The sequence below is a fragment of the Hibiscus syriacus genome, unplaced genomic scaffold (genome assembly GCF_006381635.1).
Source record: "Hibiscus syriacus cultivar Baekdansim isolate YM2019G1 unplaced genomic scaffold, ASM638163v2 tig00110204_pilon, whole genome shotgun sequence".
NCBI lineage: Eukaryota > Viridiplantae > Streptophyta > Magnoliopsida > Malvales > Malvaceae > Hibiscus > Hibiscus syriacus.
In genome coordinates this window covers 977,238-1,003,380 of record NW_024062626.1, presented here as the reverse complement: position 1 = coordinate 1,003,380, position 26,143 = coordinate 977,238, and the positions used below count along the sequence as shown (strand labels likewise).

Here is a 26,143-nt window from a genome sequence, read left to right as displayed (position 1 = left end):
TGCTGTCACCACAACTCATATAATTACACCGAAGTGCCACGTAGAATTGCACCGGAGTGCCACGTAGAATTGCACCGTAGTGCCATATAATAATGTCTATAAGGACCACATATCATTCCTTAAGAATCATATACATATACTAGGGATCAAGTATGTGTCTCACCAGACTTCACATATGTTCCAAAGAATACATATATGTCCCGAAGGACCACATATCATTCCTTAAGAATCATATACATATGCCAAGGATCAAGTATGTGTCTCACCAGACTTCACACATGTTCCAAAGAATACATATATGTCCTGAAGGACCACATAGACCCTCGACTCTTGGCATGCCAACTTCTGATCTGACATTCAGTAAGGAGAACTGACCTATCTTGTTCCTCTTTACTTCTTTTTTCGCTTTCCAAACCTACGTGTGAAACAATCACACGCTAAATCAATGACTTAGCGAGACATATAAAACATATAATATTTCATATAACATAAAGAATACATAAACATATAACATCATTATCATAATCTCTATCATTATCATTAAGAAACACATATAACATCATATGGTTCATGTAACACATTTCAAACCACTTACTTTTGATAACCATTTATAAACCCATCGTATACATATCACATTCAGTATGTTTGTTTATAAAGTTCTAGTTGGTATGTAATCAAAAGAATATATTGTATAAGCTCTGAATAGTTTTGTAAATGTTTTGAATAAGTTAAATGTTATAAAAGTTTTTAAAATTACTCACTATATTTATACGAATAAATGTTTGAAAAGTCAATGTGACACTTCGGACTCGTATCCGGGTTGGATACGGGTTGGGGGTGTTACACGAATGGTCACCATTCCTTCTTAAAACCAATTGGTGATAAGTAAATGGGTCATTTTAACCTCATATATTTGTAGTGAGTGATCATTGGGTTCCCCCAAGCCAAGGTGGATTCTTGTAGGGCACCCCCTACAGTTCACCACGGCATTGCATAGCCCCGCATCTATAGTATGTTACGGGCGGGCCTAGGGGCTTCGCAAGGCACATGTGGGCCTCGACAGGTTAGGCAGTCACGCACCGATATTGCTCCAATACACGATAGAATCCCTAAGGGTGATCGCTGGACCCCATAACCCAACAATCACCCCCAGCGACACCTGGGGGATTCGAACCTGCAACCTGCTCTGATACCAGTTGTTAGGATCGAGTCATTCATTTATGAACAACTTTCCAGTAGGTCACCCATCCTTGGATTTCCTTAGTCCAAGCACGCTTAACCACATAGTTCTGAAGCGAATGATCACATTTACTTCTTAAAACAAATTGGTGATAAGTAGGTGGGTCATTTTAACCTCATATCTTTGTAGTGGGTGATCATTGGGTTCCCCCAAGCTACTGTGGATTCTTGTGGGTCACCCCCCACAGTTCACCACGGCATTGCAGAGACCCGCATCTATAGCGTGCTGCGGGCGGGCCTAGGGGCTTCGCAAGGCACACGTGGGCCTCGACAGGTTGGGCAGTCACGCACCGAAATCGCGTCCATACACGATAGAATCCCTAAGGGTGATCGCTGGACCCCATAACCCAACAAATTCCAATAAACTAGTACCATTCGTCTCTCAGATTGAGCCTTGCGATTTCACTATGCCAATACTTACAACCAATTCCCTGATTTAAAGAAAAACCAAACAAGAATATAAAAAAAATTAACCTAGGACCCTCTTTTACTTCTATTCTGATGAACTGAATATCTTTCATAAGGAGTACTAAAAGTTTTTATTAAGAATAAAGAAAAAAAGATTAGATGGTTTTGGTTCAAAACTAACACTGAATATCTAGATCATTGACATGCAGTTTTAGAAACATAAAAATTTCAACAAAAAACACACAATGCGAGCTGAAAATGGGAAAGTGCGAAAGAGGAAAAGCTTACTTCCGGATAGCCCAAAAGATAAAATAAATACCTTCTTGCAAGTGAGGGGAGAGGCTAAGAAATAAACGCAGTCGGTGTTGTGTTCCAGCAATTCTTCCTCCATTTTTTCTTTGTAAATAAAAAGGTGAAATATAGAGCACTACTTGGGTTTTTAATTTTACATGGCAGAAAATTGAAGAACAAAAACCAAACGATAATGCATGTGAGCAAAAGAGATTGAGAGTTGAATGAGTTGTTTGAGATTTCATTATATTTGATCATAAGTTGGAAAATCTTTAACCACAAGGATCAAACGAAGAAATTATTATATGTCATTTATACAAAATAATTACAGCTTTGTTTGTGACTTTCAACAATGATACTTACTTCATATTAGTAATATTTATCAACTCTGCATTTATAACCCCATTTTTTTCTCACAAGCATTTCATCGAACATTTATGCTTCACCTGAGATTACATGTATCTAACATTACACCTTGAATCTTTGATGGTCATGATAGTCCCTTGGTCGGGTTTTCTCTCAATATACCCTTATTCAAGTCAACACCTCCACATAATTCAAAGTTGGATTAGAATTTTCAATACATCCCCAACTGAAAAATTAAGCTGGAAATGAGAAGAGAGGAGCGAAAAAGGAAATTAGATATCGAAAAAGAATTTGGGGTTTAGAATAAAATTGAGGATTGTGTTGTAAGTTTTAAAAGTTGAAGGACCTAAATGAAAATGCCTAAAAAGTTCAATGACCATATTACAAACGTACTAACTGCGGTGTAATGGCGGGGACCATATTGCAAACGGACTAAATGTTAAAGAACTGCATTGTAAGTTTTAAAAGTTGGGGGACCTAAATGAAAGCTTTAAACAAGTTCAGTGACCATTACTATACTTTAGCCTAATTTATATTCTCGCACAATATAACGATTTATTATATTTATAAATTAAAAGGTTATTATTTAAAATATATATTATATAAAATAAATTTTATATAATTAATTTATTTTAATAATAAAATTTAAAATTATTAAAATAGGATATATGACATTAACAGTATGTATATCAAATTATTTTTAAAATTAGAATATTTTTAATTTTTAAAATTTATGTTTAACTTTTTAATTATTTATTTAAAATAATTAAAATATATTTTTAAAGAACTTCAAATGTAATGTAATGTAATGTTTCAAATAGATTAAAAAATGTATAAAACAATTTGAAGGTGAACTACAGTGGTAGTCATTGTAGTTTTGGGGTGCTTTCACTTTGATCAATTAAATTTTTAGAACTTGCATTATAATCACTAAACTTTTATTGCACTTTCATTACAGTCACTAAAGTTAGCGGCCGCTAAGAAATACATACATGACACGTTAAAGTCTTCTTCCTCAATTAAAATCCTACTTTTCCACATCGACAGTCGTCTCAAAGGTCATTTTTTCGATGAACAAAACGATCGTCAATCAATTTAAATGGTGGAAAGGTTTCATCTAGCCAGAAGATTAACATAGTTTGATGTTAAGTTTATTTGACGGTCGACAATGACAAATTGAAAAAGTTTTAGATTTTAGTTTCAGTTGATATCTGAGGAGATTATAATATTTCCTGACAAGTTTGAACTGGATTAAAGAAATAGGAGAAGAAGAATAGTTTGATTATATTTTCGATTAAAGAAACCATTGAACGACACCAGAAATAATAACAAGAGGATACGATAGTCTAATCGAAACTAAAAACTACTTTTTTAAATTTCTCATCATTAAGCATTAGATTAACTAGAAATCAAATTATGTTAATATTCTAATCAAACAAAATATTCTCATTATTAGAATTGACCGCAAAAGACGACTCTTCTGTCACTGCAAAAGATGTGTGCATATTCGTAATATCGACGGTACACATTTGGTACAAAATAAATTAAGAGACTATTAATATATTTTTTTTGAAAAATTCTACAACCTATCATGTAACATTAAATCTGATAATAATAACCATTCAACCAATACTATACATGCATGTAGTGCTTACCACTAAACTAAACCGTTGTCTTCCATATTGCCTTGCACCTAATTTCTAGGCACCAAAATCATCTTCAATTCAAACTAAACTATGATTCCATATCTTATTATTGAACATTCAGTGCCTTCAAAATATGCATTAATGTCTAATCTCATCCTCAAAATTAGAGGTAGCCACGAAACCACTTGTAAGTATTGATGACAGGTGTCGCTGCATTATCAAACTACATTTTAAAAGTTTTTTTCCCTTAAAAAACTAATTAATCAAATTTTACCGTCTACAATATTAAAAAAAATCCTCGATAAAGTGGTATTTGTACATAATTTTTGTTTAGTTATTAACAATTTACATATATCTTACGGACGTAGTTATTTAAACTCAAAATCTTAAAAAAAGAACAATATTTGTTTTAACCATTGAAATCATTATCTAAGAATTATATAGAAATAAATATAGAAGTTATTTTTTTTTATAAATTTATTTTTATTACAATTTGGATGAGTGGTGAAAATCGTTTTCATTGAGCTGTAACTTCTGAAAATTAATGAAAATAAGATCAATATTAAAAAATAATATGAATATGACATCAAATACATAAATGTCAAACTGGTGTCACATTCGGATTAATAGTTCAACTGTATTAATAAATATAAATTAATTGTAAAATCTGTGATTTCGATACTAGATTAGTATCATATATGCTAATGGTATTATATATATATATATATATATATATAATATTTTAAAAGTAATTTTTATCAGTTAAAAATAATTTTAATTAAACAAACAAAAACATATTATAACAAGTTTTTCACCATTACACCACCCAATTGATTGGGGAAAATTTCACGTGCGATAATCTTAATATACGGTTAAAGAAAGATGTTACCGGTTTTGTTATTATTTTTTAATAAAACCGGTAAAAAATTACCGAAAACATTATTATTTCTATCAGTTTTGTTATTATTGGACGCTTTACCGGTTTTGTTAACATATATGGTAAAACGCTATAGGTTTTGTTATTTTTTTCTATCGGTTTTGTTATTATTAGATACTTTACCGGAAATATTAAAAAATATTAATATTTTATGTAAAAATAATAATGTTTTAGATAATTTTTTTATCAATTTTGTAAAAAAAATAATAACAAAATCGATAATATTTTTCTTTAACTATATATTAAGACTGGTACACGATAAAACTTCCCGATTGATCGACTGTTGATTAGTTTTGAATTCGAGGATGTCTATCAAACGAATGGATCAGCGGTTTCAATTGGACCGGTCCAATTGACCAATATAATTTTTTATTAGTATTTAAATATGATTTTGACAAGACAAAAATGATAATGAGACAAGTATTGATATACAGAGATATGTACCAGACGTTTGTGCAAAAATGCGTTGAAGTGCTTAGTAGCTGTAATTCATTAAACCAAAAAGAAGTATGAAATTGACTAAATTTCCGTCCCACGTTGAAGATAAAGTGCCATGATTGAAAGGTAGAGAAGTACATATTTGTAGCCAAGCAAAGTAAAAGACCACATGTCATTCTAACAAATGTATAAAGAAACAAGTAACAATCCCACTACAAGAATTTGGGTAGGTGACTTAGTGGAATTTATATATTTATTTGGATACAATATTATTTTATATTAAGATATAAACGTATAAAATCTTAAAAGAAAAGGAAAATTTTAAAATTTTAAAAATTAAATTAAATTATTAATAAAAAATATATAAAATAAATTATCAATAAAAAATACATAAAAATATATAAAATATAAAATAATTTAAATATTTCATGAAGAAATACTGACCCACCCACTCAAATCCATCCGTATCTATTGTGGCCTTTTGAGTTATAGGCATTCCAAAAGCATGACGTGTGTAAATTGCTAGCACCATGAGACATTCCTCTTTCCATATTTTTTTCCATTAAAATACTATGAGTATTTGAAGTTTTGTAAATAAGTTTAACATTTTGTAATTATGAAAAATATAATTTTTCTAATTTCTTTATAATTATGAAAATTTTAACTATTTTTATCTTATTTTCCATAATTTTAAATACTTTTACACTATCTTATTTGTAATTATTAAAAAATTATAGAGAATTAAGTTTTCTTAATCTTTGATTTTTTTGTAAATACGGCAACAATAAATTAGTTTAATGAAACGAGATATCAGACATTAGATCTTTCAAATAAGGTTAGGTTTGGATTCATACATTGTGAATTAAATAAAATAAGATTAGGAAAAACTCTCATAATAGGCATCTACAATACTTGATATAGATTAATCAATTAATAAATTATACATGTTTGATTAAATCAAAAATATTAAATTGTAGTTAAAAAATTAAGGTTAGAGCTTTATTACTATTTGTTTTTGCAATTACAAAAATTTTATATTCTCACAATTTTTTTGTAATTTTATAATATTTTTAGTACTTTTTTTAATAATTTTGTTTTGGTACTTGTGAGACCTTATATATTTGCTATTTGTTATTGACCATAGGATAAATCCAATTTGACCTTATTATTTCATCTAGGCTCTAAAAGTATTCAAAATTTTGAAAAATAAATGATTGTTTTACTTGAAATTTTATTAATTTACTTTTTATCAATATTTGTCGTTAATTTTTTTAAAAAATAGATCAGTTGGTATCACATATCACATCGCAATTTGATCAAATAATTTTTTGAAAAATTATCGAATTTAATAAATTTATATATTTTAATTTATTTTAAAATTTCAATAATTCTTTTATATTTTTTTAAATATGTAAATTTCACATAGCAAAGCAGGGTAAAAAATATTAAGAGTTCACAGATAAAATTGAGAAAGGATATAATTGATTAATTTATCAATTCAAGAATTTAATTGGTTTAATTTATTAATTTCAAATTTTAATTCGATAAAAAAAAGGAGATTTAACTGTTCCCCCCCCCCTAAAGAATCGATGGCTTTATGCACCCTTAATTCTTTCATTTATTACACTTTAAAATTGATGTCTAGAATCTAAAAATTACTTCATGAATCAATCGTGACACATTAGCATTTAATAAAATTGGACTTGAATTTAAATATTTTATATTTATTATTTATTTATAATAATCTTATCTAGAAAATAATTAAGAAATGAGGGATCAATTGCTCAAAATATATATATATATATATATATTAATGACATAATTTCCATGTGTTTATCGTTGGGATTGAGTTTTAAAAATGTTTACGCGGCCATGATAATGATTTGTTTATCAAGATTATACTTCGATCATTCATAGTAATTAGTGCATAATTGACGAGAGGTTGAAAACGATTTGAAATTACTTTATCTATTGGTTAATTATTACGTGGCACCGCCACATCCACAAGCCACAACTACGGATTTTCTGAACAAATAAAATTCACTATTTACATTACTATATTCTCTCTACGCATTTTATAAAGATAATAAATTAATTTAAAAATATTATATTATAAACTATTTAAATTTAAAATATATTTTATATTCGCAGCTCTCTGGTATGAATGCATCCCAATTGGTCCCATTACCAAATCCCAAAATCATATAAAGTTCCAAAATCCGAAGTCAAAAAGTGGGGTAGAGTAACAAGACAGTGATCCACTAACAGACACAGGATCCCACACCTCGAGCACCGCTGCGTTATTATTTTTATTATATTCTAATCTAATATTAAAATTCGGCTTTAATATTTGATAAAATATTTATTGTAATTTTTATTTTCTTAAAATATTTAAAGATTTAATATTTTATTTTTAATTAAAATTGTCATTTTTAAATTAAAATTGTTAGTTAAATTAACACGAACATTATGAGTAATTAGTTGATTTTGTGAGATGAAACATTAAATTCTTTAAGTAATATCAATAGTTCAAATATTGATCATTCCGAATAGAGAAAACTAGTTTTGGGAGAGTCACTCCTATAATGGACCATTATAAAATCCGATTTTGATTAGTCAATCAATAGTTAGATACCAATAATTAATTCAAAAAATAATAACTTACTACCCATGTTTTTTTAACGTACATCCACGCGTGTTCAAATATTAATATGATATTTTTTATATATATTTAATTATGCTAATATATCGTATCAAAATTTAAATACATGTGGATGCATATATGAACAACAAGCGTTATATCGTTAATTTATTAATGATTATTTTATAAAATTATTATTTAAATAAGAAAAAAGACGTTAAAATTTAAAATATTTAAAAAAAATAAAACTTAAAAAGTTTAAATTGACAAACGTTATACCTTGTTATTTAGTTATCAAAATTATTAATATACCAAATGAAAAATGGATGTGGGAAGATAAAATACAAAAAGATGAGCACTAAAAATGGTATCAGCGTCACCTGTGGTTGTTGTTGTAGGCAGGGAAGAAGATACTAGAATTTGAGGTAGCTTTGGGGGATTATTTAAGTGTTTTGTCCACTTTGCAGTGCCCTATAAATAGAGGACCCTGCCCTTCATCTTTTACACAATTCAATAACCAGGCTTGTTAAAGTTTTCTTCTACTGTGAGAGTGGTATTTAGTGTTGCTTTTATTTTGTTTTTGTTCATGAGCTTTAGAACAATGGGGAGTACTAGGGTTATCGGTGCTGCATTTTTGGCTTTGTTTCTAGTGGACTTGGCCTTTGCTGCTAGGTCATTTAGGGGTGTAGGAAAAGGTGGCGAAGGTGCAAATGGTTTGGGGTCCGGATATGGTTCCGGAAGGGGTTCCGGGTACGGTTCTGGTAGAGAAGGTGGTGGTGGAGGTGGCGGTGGTGGCGGTGGAGGTGGATCAGGCAATGGGTATGGGTCTGGATATGGGTCCGGATACGGGTCAGGGTATGGGTCCGGAAGCGGTGTAGGAGGTGGAGGAGGTGGTGGAAAAGGTGGCGGAGGTGGAGGTAATGGAGGCTATGGAAGCGGATATGGCTCAGGTTATGGATCTGGATACGGAAGCGGAGGAGGTAGAGGTGGTGGAGGAGGAGGTGGTGGTGGAGGGGGAGGAGGAGGTGGTGGCGGCAGCAATGGTTATGGACAAGGTTCAGGGTACGGCAGTGGGTCTGGCTATGGTTCAGGGTACGGCGGCGGAGACGATGATTACTCACCATAAACTAATTAAGAGATGAAGATTGGATTTAGGTAGAAGTAAAGATATTATAGTTAATCATTGTGATTTATAATTTTAAAATAAGTTACAAATGTAATAGCTTTTGCATGGATTTGCATGGGGGGGATTGCGTATATATAATAGCGAAAGAATTCCACGACTTGTGTAAGGCATATTATAGTATAGTCCATGTTTCATTGTGATGTACCGATGCTAATAACAATAAAGGAGACTTGTTATTCTACTCTTCTTCTTCTTCACATCAAAATAACATGTAATTCTACTGGGAATAATATACATCAAAGTTAAAAGTCGAAGGGGTCATTTTGGTCAGTATTGAGCAACAGATGCTGTTTAATGATTATTGGTTCGACTACACCCCACAGAGTGATCATCCAGGGGCAGTTTTAGGTTTATTTCAAAGCAATTAGGCTTGGGGATCCTAATCTATTGGGAAACAGACTTCCACTCTTATTGCTTACACTTCTTATTTCACCCAAAAATGGATCTCTTTCATGTACTATAAAATCTGTCGGAAAAGGAATTGCTCCCTCATGACAAGTTGGCTCTTACACTCCTCCATACAGGGCCGCACGTGAGCGTTTCCCATACAAGAAGTTGTTCTATGTACTTCTAAATCAGACTACTCTGTGCGTTCAATATATGGATCCCATTAGTCGAATATCTATATATTTTAAATATTTAAATTTAAAAAATAATAATTACCTTAAAATTTATATCTATTTATTGTTTATTATAATGGTTAGAGTTGGATCAGACCAATAGATTAAATTGAAAATAATAATATAATCTCTATTTATTGTTTATTATAATTATTAGAATCGGATCAAACCGACAGAATAAAGTAAAAAAATAATAATCTAATCAAGTAAAATTGTAGAAATGGGATCAGGGTTCAACCGGTTGAGATTTTAAAGTTTTTCTAATTATTTTTTAGTATAATTAAACCAATCAAACCGACTAAATAAAAATTATATATATATTAAATTAATCATTAATATATGATCTATTAACTAATTAGTCTATATCTAATATTATCAAAATTCATTATAATATAATATTCCCAACTCAGCTTACTCTATTAGCAAACTCCAACTGATTGTTCCTTAAAAATCTATAATTTAATCAATTTTATCACCTGTCCAATTTTTAAAACATTCTTACTTACGTTAAATTCACCCTGTAAATCAAACTTTTTTATACAAATTCTTGCATTCTCTAAAGGAACATCCAATCAATATAGGTTCAGTAAAGCGAATTGAATCCAAATAAGTTGAATGCATAATTATTATAAGATTTAGATCATGAGTATTCGATAATTAATACATAAAAATGCTGCAAAATTTGAATATAAAAATAGGTATCATCTGAAAGTTATAATTCAGCTATTCAATAAAAGTAAACAATTGCTAGCTGTTACAATTGATAGTCTATTCTAACATCATTTTTCTTTCTGTTTTTTTTAATCAAGAAAATTAGTTTGTATGTTTCGAAAAATACCTAATAAGAGCTCTGCTCGATAAAAAAAATTCCCCTTCCTGCTGCTACCTTCACGATCTTATAGCTTTGTCAACAACTCATTGCATGCCAATGAATGCAAATATGTTCAGTCAAACTATGCGAGGAAATCGTAAGCCTCGACAATAATGGTTTTGAATCTTTTGATAGCCGGAAGACTAATCCATCACCCTCTCAGTGGCGTTTGCCACCTTCTGCATTATCATCGACTCGGCTTGACGAATTGCTCTTTGTGATCCCATGATTGTGACTTTCCTGTTGCACAAGGTAAAGGGGAAAACATTACCTAGGAACTCGGTGCTTAATGGCAGATTGATAAAATTGGGATTGCTGTACCTGTCGGTTGTTCCAGACATGAAATCGCCTCTATCTGATATTTTTATCCTGGCACCGCTTACCTGCAATAAAAAAGTGCTCAAATTCAGAACATAAGCAGAATACTATGGAACCAAATGTATACATTTCTCATTTATAAACCTGACTAATTTCCATGATATTCCTTCCACCACGACCTAGAACCAGTCCTATATGCTCATCGGAAACACCAATTGTGATGGAGTTGCTATGATCCTCCTGGATATTCATGTAAAAGAATGCTGTCAAGCAAAGATCGATTAACGACAATATACACATATAGCATGAGTTGTTGATTTCAGAATATGAGTCACATCACTTGGAAAGTAAATAATAAGGGTTTAGAGAGGCATTAAAAATTGAAATGACACAAGAAATATAACTATATTGCTACTACTCTTCATTTAGCTTAAAGCACCCATGTCTGACATATTCGAACATAAATAAGGTGTGGGGATATGACACCCCCTAAGGACCCAACAAAAAACATGAAAAATATTAGAAAAAATTAACAACCCTATGTCGACTCATACTCATATCCAACACTCATACCCAAGTCCAAGAAACATATACTACAAGACAACAGTTATAGAAGTATCATAAAATTTGGCAGAAAAGAGTTAACAAATCAACTATTGTATGAGTCTGCTAAAAAACAAATGAAAGGAGCATGTTATCGTCCTCCATGAAAATGCAAAAGCAAAAAGTAATAAATTAATATACTTTGCCTAGCACAGAACAAAGCAAATTAGCATCAGTCACCAGGCAGAACATAGAAAGCAAACAGAAAGAGATGAACCTTGCGGTCCCGAAACTTCACTCCAGCCCCATTTGGTGCATAGCTCATTGAATTGTAAGTCGCTGTAGCAACAGAAGGAAGCACATATGCATATGGTATACCATGAAAACCAGAGAAGAAAACAGCAAAAATTTCAAGTTAAAAAATGCTTACCAGGACCAAGTTAAAGAAATCTTACCAGTAATAGATATAGTAAGAACTCTACAAAGGACATTTAAACACATAAGGAACTTCCATTATATTTCATTCTCATGTACAAAGTTGAAAGAGGCATCATGATTTTTTTTTTGATAGGAATAGGAGGTCTCATTAAAAACCTCCCTCATAGTTGACTCTTGATAAGTGGCAACTAATTGAAGGAGGAAAAGAGTACCTCAATTTATTAATAGACCAGAATTACATAATATACACAATACATTCTAACCCTGAATAACATAAGATAAACATAACACTCTAACCCTCGATAATAAAACATAACATTAATACAAATAGCGATGGGAAACAAAGACCCCTCAGCCTAACCCATCCTCAGCTAGTTCATCAGACTCAACAGAACGCCTACAACACTCAACCGATCCCCTGCTTAGCTAACCTGTCAGCCTCAATATTGCAACTCCTAGGAACCCATCTAAGAACGACGCCCTTAGCAGTAACAAGAACTCCAATTTCCTCCACCAAATCACTGAAAAAAGTAGGAGCAGGTTGTAGCTTTAAAATCCATTCCACTGCACATTTGCTATCACTTTCCAAAATAAGTCTACCCTTGTTAGCCCAATTGGAAGAAAAGAAAAAGACCAATCCATTCTTAATAGATTTTAGTTCAGTCACTAAAGGGAGACCCGACCCTACTGCAGAAGAAAAATTAGCTAAAGAGCAACTAAAGGAGTCTCTCAAAACACCACCAATACCACCCTGCATCCCATCTCCAGTCACTGCCCCATCAACATTAAGTTTGAACATATCCGATGGTGGAGGAGTCCAGCCAATAACCTTCTTAGTATTCGAACTAGGGAGGAGTTTATCAGCCCGCGTAGGATCCCCTACTAGAAGGTCAGTCTGAATCCGAACCCAGGGTATTTAGCTAAGAACCATTTCGCCAATCTAAATCTAGTGATAAAGAACAGAACATTAGAGTCACACTTGCCGTTTTCAAAAACAACCAAATTTCTTGCCTTCCAAATAGACCAGAAGATGACATCCGGAATAAACCTCCAAATAAGTGAATTATGCCTTAGGTTCGACCACGAGCACAGAATAGCAGAAGGGTCTTGAGGCAACACCGAAGAGATATTCCGTAACCTTAGGAATTTGCTCCACAAATCCGAGGCAACAGTGCACGATAGGAATAGGTGTGCAATAGACTCATCCTTAAAAAGACATAATGGACACAAAACCTCCGAAATCTGAATCCCTCTTTTCTTCAATTCCACTCTAACTGCTAATTTCTGATTACAGATCTGCCATAAAAAAGTTTGTACTCTAGGAGGGGCCAATCCATCCCAAACCCACTTCTTCCGCTCATAACTCTCTTCCGACCCACCTTGTAACGTCTGTCTACAAGATTTGACCGAAAACATGCCATTCCCCTTTCCTGACCATCCCATGAAGTCATCCACAGATCGTTCCAACGAAATTTTGTCGATCAATGACATTAAAGCGATCCACTGGTCCAATTCCCAATCACACAAATTTCTTCTAAGTTGAATGTTCCAAACCCAGACATCATCTTCATACTCCCCAAACTCAAAAACCATCCCCCATTTATTCGTCGACAGCATAGTTACTGAGGATACCTCTCCATATCCAGGAGTCTAAAGGTGAAGCCGTATTTGAAATTGAAAGAGATACTGCTAACGTTGTTTTTGCAGCAAATCATATTCTTCCACACACTATATTTTTCATTAGCAAATTTCCAAACCCATTTCCCAAGTAGGACCCTATTAATCAACCTTAAGTCAAGAATTCCCAGACCACCCTCTTCGATTGGTTTACTAACCGATTTCCAATTCACCCAGTTAATTCGTTTTTTATCAAGATCTTCACCCCAAAGGAAGTTATCCATCAACGAGTTCAACTTCTGAGTCACTTTTAGAGGGATCTTGAAAATAGATAGAAAAAAGATTGGCAAGGATGATAATACGGATTTAACCAAAACAAGTCTGCCCGCCAGCGACAACGATTTAGCTTTCCACCCAGCTAATCTCTTATTAAAATTCTGGACAACCGGTTCCCACATACCCTCTGAATTTTTCCTAGTTCCAATCGGTAAACCAAGATAAGACATTGGAAAAGACCCCACTCCACAGCTCGCTTTCATAGCCCAATCTTTAACCCTGTCAGCTTCCATATTAACCCCAAATAATGAACACTTAGACAAGTTTAAGTGTAACCCAGACATAACACCGAAAACCCTCAATACTCTCCTAATATTTAGAATTTGCATTGAAGAATCTCTGCAAAAAAGGATTAAATCATCTGCAAACTGTAGGTGTGACAACTGAAAGGAATTACCAACCCTTGAAACAGACCTATATCAACAGCCTTAATCAACATAAGATTTAATAATTCCCCCACTAAATTGAACATGAGAGGGGAAAGATTGCACCCTTGTCTCAACCCTTTGCTAATATTGAATTCCTCCGTAGGTGAACCGTTAACTAACACCGAAATAAAGGCAGAAGAAACACAGCATTTAATCCATGAGATCCATTTTTCCCCAAAACCCATAACCTTCATAATTCTGAATAAGATAGGCCACTCAACCGAATCATAATCCCTACGGAAATCAGCTTTAAAGACAACTCCTTTTCTCCCTAGTTTTCTCCAATATTCAATGCCTTCATTTGCCAACAGAGCACAATCTAACAATTGTCTACCCGGAATAAATGCGAACTGTGAAGGGCTTACTAAACCATTAATAACAGAGACAAGCCTTTTGGAGAGTACTTTAGAAATAATCTTGTAAAGACTGCCAACAAGACTAATAGGTCTGAAATCCTCAATTCCTTGAGGATTCACCTTCTTGGGAATTAAAGTAATAAAGGAATGATTCACTCCTTTTTCCCATTTTTTCCCTCTCTGAAAATCTTGAACAAACTGCATGATCTGGTCCTTCAATATAGTCCAGAATTTTTTAAAAAAACCCATTATAAACCCATCTGGACCAGGTGCCTTAGCACTGTCCGACTTAAAGACAGCATCCCACACTTCCTGTTCACACTTCTTGTTCAAAAAAATCAGCCTGTAACCCAGTCTTTTGTTCCTCTGTCAATTTTGCGAAATTCAGATTACATTCTTCCACCTCCAGAAATGTTTTCTCATTGTAATTGACTTTAAAAAAATCAAAGATAGCTGATCTAATCAGAGAAGGATCAGAGATATCTATCCCAGCCACTTTTAAAGACGAAATAGCATTCGTTCTATTCCTATTAAGAGCACATATGTGATAGAATCTGGTATTTCTATCCCCTTCCTTAATCCATTTAAGAAGTGATTTTTGGAACTAAATACTCTCCTCCTTCCTATGCAAACTCCACAAATCATTCCTCCAAGATAATAGTTGACCCCATTCTTGTGCAGAAATTCCCCTACCCTGAGACTTTAATTCCAAGTCATTTATCCTGTTTTCCAGCTCTGATATCTGTTCTGAAATTCCCATATTGTTACTGTTTGGCCACATTTTAATCGCTTTCTTTGTTCCCTGAAGAATACTCAGCATACCCCTTCGGGCATTCTCCCTCTTTAGATCATACACGGCATTTTGAACCACCCCATTAAACCCATCCTCCTCTAGTAAGTAGTTAAAAAACCGGAAAGGTTTGGGGCCCCAATTTTTGAGATCTTCTTCAAGTAGTATAGGATTATGATCAGATAAGGATTTTGGCAACACTTTCTGGATAACTTTTGGAAATACCTGAAAAAACGCACCACTTAATAGAAACCGATCTAATCTAATCCACGTGGGAGCTTCTCTATTATTGCACCAAGTAAATCTCCCTCCAACTAAAGGTAGATCCATAAGGTTTAAATTTAGGACAAAGTTGGAGAATAACTCCACTGAATGCCAATTCTGAGCAACTCCAATCTTCTCCTCGAGATCTAGATAAGCGTTGAAATCCCCCCCTAGGCATACAGGCAAATCAAGCTGTTGTATAAAACACATCAGCTCTCTTAAAAATTCCTCTTTATCAGCCTCAACCGACGGTCCAAACACATTAATAACAACACAATCAAAGTTGAGACTCTTAACCCTTCCTGATAACGCAATGAATCTATTGTGTTTAAAATCCCTGCTTACTTCAAACATATTTTCATTCCACAGACATATTAAGCCCCTTGCAGAACCAATAGCCGGCTGAAAACTAAAACCTTTCATGATTTTTTGAAGACTGATTATTTCCAATCATTTGACCACCGTCAGTAGAAATTTGCAATTACTTGGCAATTAGGATAAATTACATAGGTGCGACACTTCCAATTTTTGTGTTTGTTATGCCCCTTTGCTTTAAAGTTTCTGTGATCATTCTAAATGACCCAGGTCCAACAGAAAACAACGTAACAGTTGTCTTTATGTATTTATTTTATACATGTGAAGGCAAAAAGAGCATTAAAATATCAGAAAATGAGATGGAAGACTTGTGTCAGACGTGGTCTTAGTGGAAGGTGAAATCCTGAAAAAGTGATTATTACAGACAAATGCAGTGTGTTCTTTATCCCAAAAAGAAGTTTGAAGAACATCATGCTGGCAGCTAAGTTTAATGTTTAAATTCATAGCACAACCAGAAAGCTCTACTGAGATAGATGACTGCTGTCAGGATTGGGCTTAGTGCTAGATGGAAATTGTAAAAAGGATAATAACAGATGAACGGGAATAGACCTAGTTTTAATTGTTTAAAGTCACTCCACATATAAAAGCTTCTCTTTGTCACATATTAAATGGTATATAACTGTTTATGTTATCACCTTGAAAGAAGTGGGAGATAAAATAGCAATGTACTGCTCATAAGGCAGGATAATTGATGCAAATATAGAAACAATAGCCAAATAAAAAGAGAACACACCTGGATATGAAAATGGGGCATGAATAGCTTGTGAATAATGAGGGTCTTCACAGAGCTTCAAAAGAATCAAATCAATTGCTCGCAACTGCTCATCTAGAGTTCCAGTCACTGTTACTAGCCTATCATTCAAGCCATAAAAGTTATTATCCTGTGGAGATATCTTAATGCCAGCTTGGGAACCATCAATAAATGACCTACAAAGAGGGATAAACAACAATTATGATATTTCCAAGGCAGACATAATGAAAAAGGACAAATAATACTTCAATGGCAACTAACAGCAGGCCACAGACCACAGACATAAAACATGAGCCTACTTTAAACAATTATTTTGAGTATATGTTTAGTTTCTCATTTCATCCAATGCATTCAGAAAAGATTATGTTCACAACAATAATTTTCTTACAAGGAGGGGAGCATGATAAGGATATATGAGCTTTCAGCAACCAATTATAACTTCATGCGAGACTTAAGCCACAAGTAGCAGCTATAGTCCACTTGGGCAGCAATCATACTTTATAAATCAGAATAACTTCCGAGTCAAATCATGCTCACTTAGGTGGAAGTAGTGGATAAATGTAGAAAAGCACAGGTTAACACTAATTGTCCTTGCATGTGATAGTTACATTCAAGAGACTGGTCCATCTTGAAGAACATGTCTCAGCCCACACAATACCCGAGCACCAAGGTACAATGATAATATTAGATTGGTTCTTTTCCATGATCCTAATTGATATACAATCATAAACAAAGCCCAATGTACTTCAATTGTAAAAAGAAAGCAAAATATCATGCAGTTCAGATATTGATGCAAGCTAGACCTTCGTGTAAGAAAGCATTGTTCTCAAAAACCTAAAGTCCGCATCTTTAGATGTTATAACGAAACGGAAAGCCATCCCCATCTACTTAGAGAATAAGCATGTTATGAATATGCAATTCTAGAAGTAGCTTACTAAGCTGCATCAAAATTATAGCGATGGTAATCTTTACTAAACTTATTCCTATCACCAAAATTTCTCCTTTTCAATTCCAGAAGTTGTCAAATCATCCCTAACTTAGTTGGCCACGTATAACTTCCATTGTAGACATTCTCACACATGATTCAATTCCAAAATAAGCAGTTCAAACACCAGTCATGCATATTTGAGCATACTACAAATCAACTGTAATTTAAATTTTTTATGAAGTTTATCCCCACAAATAACACAGCATTATGGAAGAATGAACACATATTCTTTATAAAAACAAGCCACCTTAGTATGCTACAATTCTATGAGCATTACAAAAAACTATACTAAAAATTCCTTAGATTTCAAGCCTGCAAAAACATCATACCAGGTTAATTGCCAAAAACAAAGCAACAAAAATATGTGCAATAATCAGAGTGTCAAAGTAGAATTCTTACTTTATGGTAGCCCCTCCTTTCCCAATTATGCTGCCACAAGAGCTATTGGAAACAATTAGCCTCACTTTTGTTCTAGGTTCAGCATCATCATTATCTTTGATATTAAACTAACCAGAAAAACAAACTTCATTAATATAAAAAAGGTCAGAAAATTTAAAGAGTTAAAACTTAAAAGTCATCAAAAGAAAAATCACCTCATTCAATAATTTTGCAAGGATAAGTTCCATGGCTTTGAGTATATCATCAATTGCTCCAGATACCATAATGATCCTGTCAGATGTTCCTGGAAAAATTTCATGACTGCGTGACAACTGAATTCGAGCTCCTGATTTGGACTGAAATTCGGTAATTGTTGAACCACCCTTTCCAATTACAGAACCAGCAGAAGCATTGGATACAAGAAACCTGATATATGTAGGCTTCTCTGCATTATCTGCCGGAAGAAATATGTCAAAAAAAAAAAACATCACCGACGCATTTGTAGTTGATGAGGAACTTTGGAAGCAAACATGACATTTTCATCAATTAAAACAATCTCCTCCCTTTCAGTGCAGAAAACAAATAAGGGGATTAAAAAATCAACTGCGTATGACGTAAAACAACATGTAATTGCTAATTAAAACAATGATTGAAGTAAATGCATTAAAAACAGAATCTGTGGTAACCTGAGCGCAACAAGTACTGCTTATTAAGACATGCCACCTTGATTTCTGATAGTAATAATGTCATATCACACATGTAAAAAGTGAAAAATCTGATCTTAAGGTAATATAAAACTTCATTTTCAATATCCATTATCCACACAAGCCTTGTCAACATTTGATATACATTTGATTAGTTAATAGCAAGCAACACAGATCGGTAAAAAATCTCCTATTAGCATCATCAAAGTAACTTAAATCCCTATCATCTGTCACTTTACATTTAAAAACCAAGGGATGATCACTGAAGTATATGGTAGCTGTAAAAGGCCAGGTCTTAAACCTGGAGAATATAAGTCGGAGAAATCTACAGGTAAATGGAAGATAAGAATGCAAGCTGTGGATAACATGATATATACTAGAAGTTCTACATTTTAGTATTGGAAAGAAAAAAAAACTTGAAGGATTAGTTTGCTAAATATAGCATCTAGGAAGTCGAATCAATTACTTCAATGATATCTTCAAATATATAAGAAACAAAACATTTGATATATATGCCTTTCCATCAATGACTTCAATTCAAAAGACATATCTTCTTGGGTTTCACACCTAATCTTTAATTTTACTTTAAAAATGAAAACCAACATCATGACCAAAACAACCCTTACTTGCAGCTCCTCACACCTCGCAACACTGTTGAACTCATAGTTGGTTCAACTTTCACAGTTACTGTACAAATAAAAAGCAGATAAAAGATAATGCCAGCGGAACTCCAGTATTTCTCATCCTTCTACTCCCTTACTTTGGGCAGCATTTAACCATACTGAGAACACATTCTTTCCTCACAATACAATTCGCATTTCTCCTCAGCGCACAATGCTAGGGTTAGAGTTTAAAATTCTAATCGAATCTAATCTTTACATTAGGAAAAGAAAAAAAAAAGAAAAAAAATACATAACAAACTTTTACGCCATTACTCGAAAAACAGAAAACAAACAAACTGAAAATCTTAAACGAAGATAAAAGGAAGATCAGATCAGAAACTTACCAGAGGTTGGCGATTTAGGCGGCGGAGCAGATCTATTCATCGCCGCCTCTGGTGATGACATGTAAGACGACTCCGTCGACTCCATTTCTCTCTTCTCCTTTTCTAAACCAAAAATCAATAAAATAAAAACAAAAACAATAAAACAAGGACACCAAACTACATAAATAAGTAGGACAAGAGAAAGCAAAGCTTAAGCAAACTAATCAAAATCGTCATCTAAATTAAGGTAATTTTAAACAAAAAGATTTATATACTTCTTTTCAAAATTTGCTTTCTATTCTAGCTTTTTTTCTTAGAGTTCGCAGCTTTCGTGTTCTTCGGTCTGAGCTCAAGATTTCTCTGATATTTTCGTTATCTGTATATCGCTCGCTGGTTTAGGTTCATGGCTCGTCCGAGAGTTTTATTTAAAGTACGATTAACCAAAAAATAAGTGATTACATTATATCTCTTTTTTTATTTTGGATTAAAGTTTTTAATCAAAATAAATAATTAATATTTTATTTCATTATTATTTTTAAGAATAAATTGTTAATATCTGTTAATAAATATGTGACCCTTGAAAAAATATATTAAAAATAAAAAATCAAATAATTTTAATTAAAATAATTAGCTTTAATTAAAACAAAAAGTATTATAAAAAAACTCCTCTAACTTCTTCTCCCATTTCTTTTTCACGTTGTCGTTTCATCATCGATGAGACAATAATTATTAGTTTATTTTTTGTTTTTTTTGTCATCGTTTATTTTTCATTTCTTTTTCATGTATGAAAAAATACACACACATTCATTATTAGATTTATCATGATTAATGATGTTTCGTCTAATAATTTTAACAAAACTTCGTCTTTTAAATTTTTATATTCAAATAGTTGTGTTTATAGATTCATCTTCTATGATGTTAGTTACTCTTGCGACTTTGGTAACAACCTTTTATGTTCCATAACTAAGGTTACAACTGATGATTGTGATGGCGATATTTGAGGGAACATATCGTAGTTATCATTTAGATTCTTACCTTCGATGGTAGATATTAGATGGCTCATCAACAGTGAAGAACGATTAGGTGAAATAATTTGATGAGACAAATAAAGTACGATAATAAAAAAAAGGATTTTAGAGATTTTATGGGTAAAATAAGAGAATTTATATTTTTTTTTATAAATTAAAGATTTTGGATTCATAAAATAAAGGGATTTTATAATCAAATTATGTGTTATGCAGTCATTAGGCGATAGGTTTTTTTAACGAACTTTAATGGTTCGACCTTAAAAATGATTATAGAATAAAATATTAAGTGTCTATTTCGATAAAAAGAACTTTAAATACTTAAAATAACAGAAGTATTTTGAACACTTATTTTTTTTTATTTGAACCTTTTAAGTAAAAGGAAAATTACACAAATTGTCATTCAACTTTAGGTTAAGTATTGCTTTAACTATTGAAATTCAAATTGCTTTTATTTTAATATAGAACTTTTGTTTTAGATTCAATGTAAGCATTGAACCGTCAAAACCTTGACCAACTAAATGATGTGATAGTTTGATATTGATATGTGTTGACCTGAAACTTTAATTTGTGCATCAATATTATTACTAAACTTTAGAATGATTTAATTTTAGACACTTAACTTTGATTTTAGTATCAGCAATCATTGTCAGTCTATTATTATCTTTGTTAGATAATCACCTCTTTTATGAGTAGTTATTCGTTATAAGATTGATATCAAAATATTATGATTCCACTTTTTTATCTACTATTCATATTGTTTTTCTACAAAATACATTTAGAATCAATTAAAAATTATCTAAATGCTCTATGTCATATTGCTCCAGTTTAAGTTTTTTTTTTCAGATTTAAGGGGTTTGAGTGTTTGTTAAAAAAATTTAAATGCTAGATGTATTTTGTCGAGAAGACAAACAACATACTGAATTAGTCTCATTGGACAATCATCGAAGGAAATCAAAATATTCAAACGTCGAATCTTGATGTAACACCCCAATTTAGGGGATAAATTTAAGAAAATATAAATTGGTGGATTTAATTTGGTATTTTGAAAGAAATAAGGGATTAAATTGTAAGATTTCAAAGTTGACAGACCGTTTTAAGAAGTGCAGGAAGTTCAGTGGCTAAACTCTTGGTTTAGCCATTTTTAATTATGAGATGTTATAAACCCCCAGACTCCCGTATATTTATGGGAAATTTTCCAGTTTTCCTCTCCCGTTCTCCCTACTTCGAACTCCGATCTACTCGTCGTCCGACCTCCAAACGACGAGCCAAAACCACCATCGTGTTCGTTGTCAACCGAGGAACAAAACCCCTCAAACCTTTCGTCGTGAATCATCGCCGTTCGTCGTGAATTTCAGTCGGAAGTATCGTCGGTAATAACTCGGTTTTAGTTGGTTTTTCATCGATTCACGACGATCGGGTCATTCGTTTACGACACCTCCTGCACCATCGTGTTCCTTGTGCCATTCCGAGTCCACCGATGTTCTCCTTTTTCTCCGGCGGCGGCAGCGCGTGTGGAGGTGAAGCGGTCAAAGTTTCCGACATTTCAAAATCGAGCTCTCCGCCGTTCAAAATTGTGAACCGAGCTTTGTAAGTATCTCGAAATCGCTCAAAATAATTTTTAGAAATTTTTCTGTGAATTTTACACTGCCGGAACACTGCCCACGCGCTCCCACGCGCCGCCACTGCGCGTGGGGAAGACAAAAGTGACCGGTTTGACCGGTTTTAGTGGATAGTTGACCGGTTTGACCGGTCATAACCCGACCCGACCCGACCCGTTTACCCGACCCGTTTACCCGACCAGTTGACCCGACCCGACCCGTTGACCCGACCCGTTGACCGTTGACCCACGTTGACCACTGTTGACCAAAACTTTGACCGGCTTTGATCGAGCATTAAACGACCTTTGACTTCGACCGAGTATACCTATCCTGACATTTTTCGACGTTCCAAATCCGATTCCGCTGTCCGTTTTTCGAAATTCGAACCCGAAGACCTCGAAATTGCCGGTCAAACCCGTTGACTTTGATTTTGACCGAATATTCCAAATTTCCGAAAAGTCATATTTTATGCTTTCGACGTTCTGAATCCGAATCCGAAGTCCGTTTCGCCAAATTCGAACCCGGTAAGCCGTCTTTCACTGATTTATCACCCAATTCGATCCGTTTATCGTAATTAAGCTTCGTTTCTGATATAATTTATGTTGATATGTATCTGAGGAATTATTGGAAGTTGAATTGAAGATCAAAGGCGTTCGAATGGAATTTTTATGGTCGATCAGTATTGCACGGAAATCGAGGTAATACTTTACTACCTCTTTATGCTTTATGGAACATGTTGGTATTGATAAATGCATGAATGGAAATGTTTAGTCTCATATGTGTAATTAATGAAGATCTACACTAGGTACGAATACGGTAGAAAGTAGATAACTGAATATGGCTCAGATGACTATTATAAGAAATTGGAGGACGGTTTGAATTAAATTACAAGTTCTGGAATTAAGTAATAAAAGAATTAACCATGGATTGTAGATTATAATTTATCTCATTAAAGGTACTTATATGATAAATTAAGAGAATATTTCGATTAGGGAAAATTACGAAATTACCCTTATGTTGGAAAATGATAAGAATTGTCTCTGGAAGTGGATTAATAAATCTGAAAAGAATTATTGATCTGCTAAAACTATTGATGTGCATAAGAAATGTTAGTTTTACTTAGAAATTATGGAGAACCAGTTTTTAACCCCAAGAAGGTTTATGCAAGATACTAGAAGTGTGTTAAGGGAATTATTTCAAGATCAGAGATTGTTCAAGAAAGCAATTAATCATAGGATCTCTAAATTAGATTATTTTCGTTAAGAGCTAATATCGAACTTATCTGGCTAAGAAATTACGGAAATGCCTTAAGAGGTAGAATAGTCTGAGATGACTCTGAATGAGAAAATACTTAGAGGATTCGTACTTAACTCGAATAAGTACGGATTTAATTGTTAAGATCCCGACTTAGTGCAGGAAAATTTATGATATTCCGTTTGTAAAGTCTGAGAAGACACTTGACCTGAAAATATTCGAATAATGAGTAAATACTGGAAGAGTAATTTATCGGGGGTATTTTGCTGTCAGAATTGTTCGAAAGGACTGAAGTAAATGATAAGATTGAATTAAATAATAAGATCGGATGGAAGGAAAAGATTGAAATACCGTAGATCTATAAAATGACCAAAATACCCCTGTAATGGAAATGACCCAAGAATATCACCAAGCTCAGGAATGATTGAATATCCTCGAGTTCTGAAATGAATGGAATAAAACTGAACATCAAAATTACCAAAATAACCTTATGGCCTAAATTAAGTAAATGTCTTGGATTAATTAAGGAATCCAAGTAAGCATAGGTATTGGACTACCTTTAAAGGTAATGGAAAATAATTTAAGTGAGTAGATCAACCCTAAAGCTATGTCAATACCTGAATGGCATAGATATTACTGGAACATATGTTCGTCTTCTCAAGTTTGGCTCGATGATGAATCTTGGGAGTATTCAGTTCAGCTCAGATCTAGATCGTATTCAGTACTAAGAATTGGACGTTTGTTCAACAATCAACCACGAAGACCAAATTGAATGGGATAGAAGTACAACATGTATCTGAAATTCAGGAACGTTTGAATTACTCTGGAAAATTCCGAAGTAACTGGAATGGAGATGACTGCTAAATGAAATAGGTAACCTCAATGACTGAGGATTTAGTAAGTGATTTGGATAAGTCTGGAAACTCTGATGAGTTTACGTAGTGTACAATTACAATGGGTTATAAACAAATTAATCAAGTACGTCATCATTTTATGATATTGTGGAAGCGTGGAAATGAAATAAAGACATTGGAAGATTTATTCAGCGATGATTCTGAAATGGTCTACGGACAGGAATTTGTGGTATTAAAGAGTAAATACCCTAGAAGGAAAATGAATTGATCAGTCGACATAGATTGTTAAGGTTCTGAATCTTCGTTCTCAAGTTGTTCAATTATCCGATCAATTGACATGGATATAAAGGATTCTGAATACCCTTATGATTACATACAACTTCTGAAAACTGTCCAAATAAGATATGATCCTGATAATTCACATTCTGAATAACTGATGATTCTGTCAGTTATTGAACTTTTCCAATAGTATTTCTAACGTCCGGTATTTTATCGGTATACTGAAAATCCGTGTTTCTCTGCCTGCTAAGATTATTTAGCATCTCTGAATAATATCTGTAAACTCTGGTGTGTTCCCTAATCATATAAATATTTTATCTGATTTCCGACTTGAATTCTGTTCTGATAAATGACCTGAATTCTGTTATGATTTCTGATCTGGATTCTGTTCTGATATCTGTTCTGAATTCTGTTTTGATTTCTGATATCTTCGTTTAATGACGGAAAAATGTTTTAATTGGGGGGTATTGTTGAAGAAAGAATTTCCGCAGGTACCTCGGCTTTGTGCTCAGGGCCTTATATGTTGTGTTGGGTTGGGTGTATGGTTCTGGGGAACCTACACATTATGTTGTGATGGGATGGGGGTATATATATATATATGTTTTAAAAAGATCTGAAAAGTTACATGGTTTTTGGGAACACACTAGAAAACCTGTTCTGATCTCCTGAACCTAGACATCCGAAATATTTCCATCTGAAATGAATACTATTTGTTACTACATGCGATATCAATGGACCTCAGCTCAACATAAAGATCTGTAAATATCTGAACCAATAAGGAAAATATGTTTATCTGTATCTGCACGTTTTTCAGCATCATCTGATAGTTCTTTATTACTGAGCTTTTCGAAGCTCACTCTATTACTCACCTTTTCAGGTTAAAAGAATTGTACCAGTGCATCTATCGACTTCAGTAAGGGAGTTCTTCCGGCGTTGTTGCAGAGTATGGTACATGTGATTAGGGGGCATGTAATTGTATTTTGATTTATATACGAGTCTGGAAATATGTTTTATTTTTAAATAGTGACAAATGATTTTATAAGTTTACATGTTCTGATAAAAAGATTTAAATTTTCCGCTATTTTTACAATGGGCCGCTCCGGTGGCCCTAATGTGACTTCCCGGATCGGATCGGGTTACCCGCATCGGTCTGGGGGGTTACACTTGAGATGATTTTTTTGTCTATTTTAAGTAAGTTTCATATAAAATCAATCTA

The 26,143-nt window shown here is 33.3% G+C and overlaps 2 protein-coding genes across 4 annotated transcripts; one reads left to right on the top strand and one right to left on the bottom strand.

Moving 5' to 3' along the window:
- The first annotated feature begins 8,354 nt into the window (after nt 1-8,354).
- LOC120219056 (glycine-rich cell wall structural protein 2-like) lies at nt 8,355-9,331 on the top strand. Its single transcript, XM_039215904.1, has one exon. The coding sequence runs from the start codon at nt 8,553-8,555 to the stop codon at nt 9,090-9,092; it is 540 nt and encodes a 179-aa protein (XP_039071835.1). The 5' UTR covers nt 8,355-8,552; the 3' UTR covers nt 9,093-9,331.
- Nucleotides 9,332-10,519: 1,188 nt separating this feature from the next.
- Nucleotides 10,520-22,848, bottom strand: LOC120219132 (protein BTR1-like). Of its 3 annotated transcripts, none has more exons than XM_039216001.1 (9): nt 22,844-22,848; nt 19,936-20,037; nt 18,441-18,679; nt 18,247-18,353; nt 16,842-17,035; nt 11,782-11,843; nt 11,106-11,201; nt 10,965-11,026; nt 10,520-10,883 (listed from the first exon to the last, which is right to left on the bottom strand). In XM_039216001.1, the coding sequence occupies exons 2-9, from the start codon at nt 20,018-20,020 to the stop codon at nt 10,787-10,789; spliced, it is 942 nt and encodes a 313-aa protein (XP_039071932.1). In that variant the 5' UTR covers nt 20,021-20,037; nt 22,844-22,848; the 3' UTR covers nt 10,520-10,786. The 3 variants fall into 3 exon arrangements, with proteins under 3 accessions (XP_039071932.1, XP_039071928.1, XP_039071929.1); XM_039215997.1 differs by having other exon boundaries at nt 10,521-10,883; nt 11,782-11,852; XM_039215998.1 differs by lacking the exon at nt 22,844-22,848 and adding an exon at nt 20,220-20,238 and having other exon boundaries at nt 10,521-10,883; nt 11,782-11,852; nt 19,936-20,032.
- Nucleotides 22,849-26,143: the final 3,295 nt, after the last annotated feature.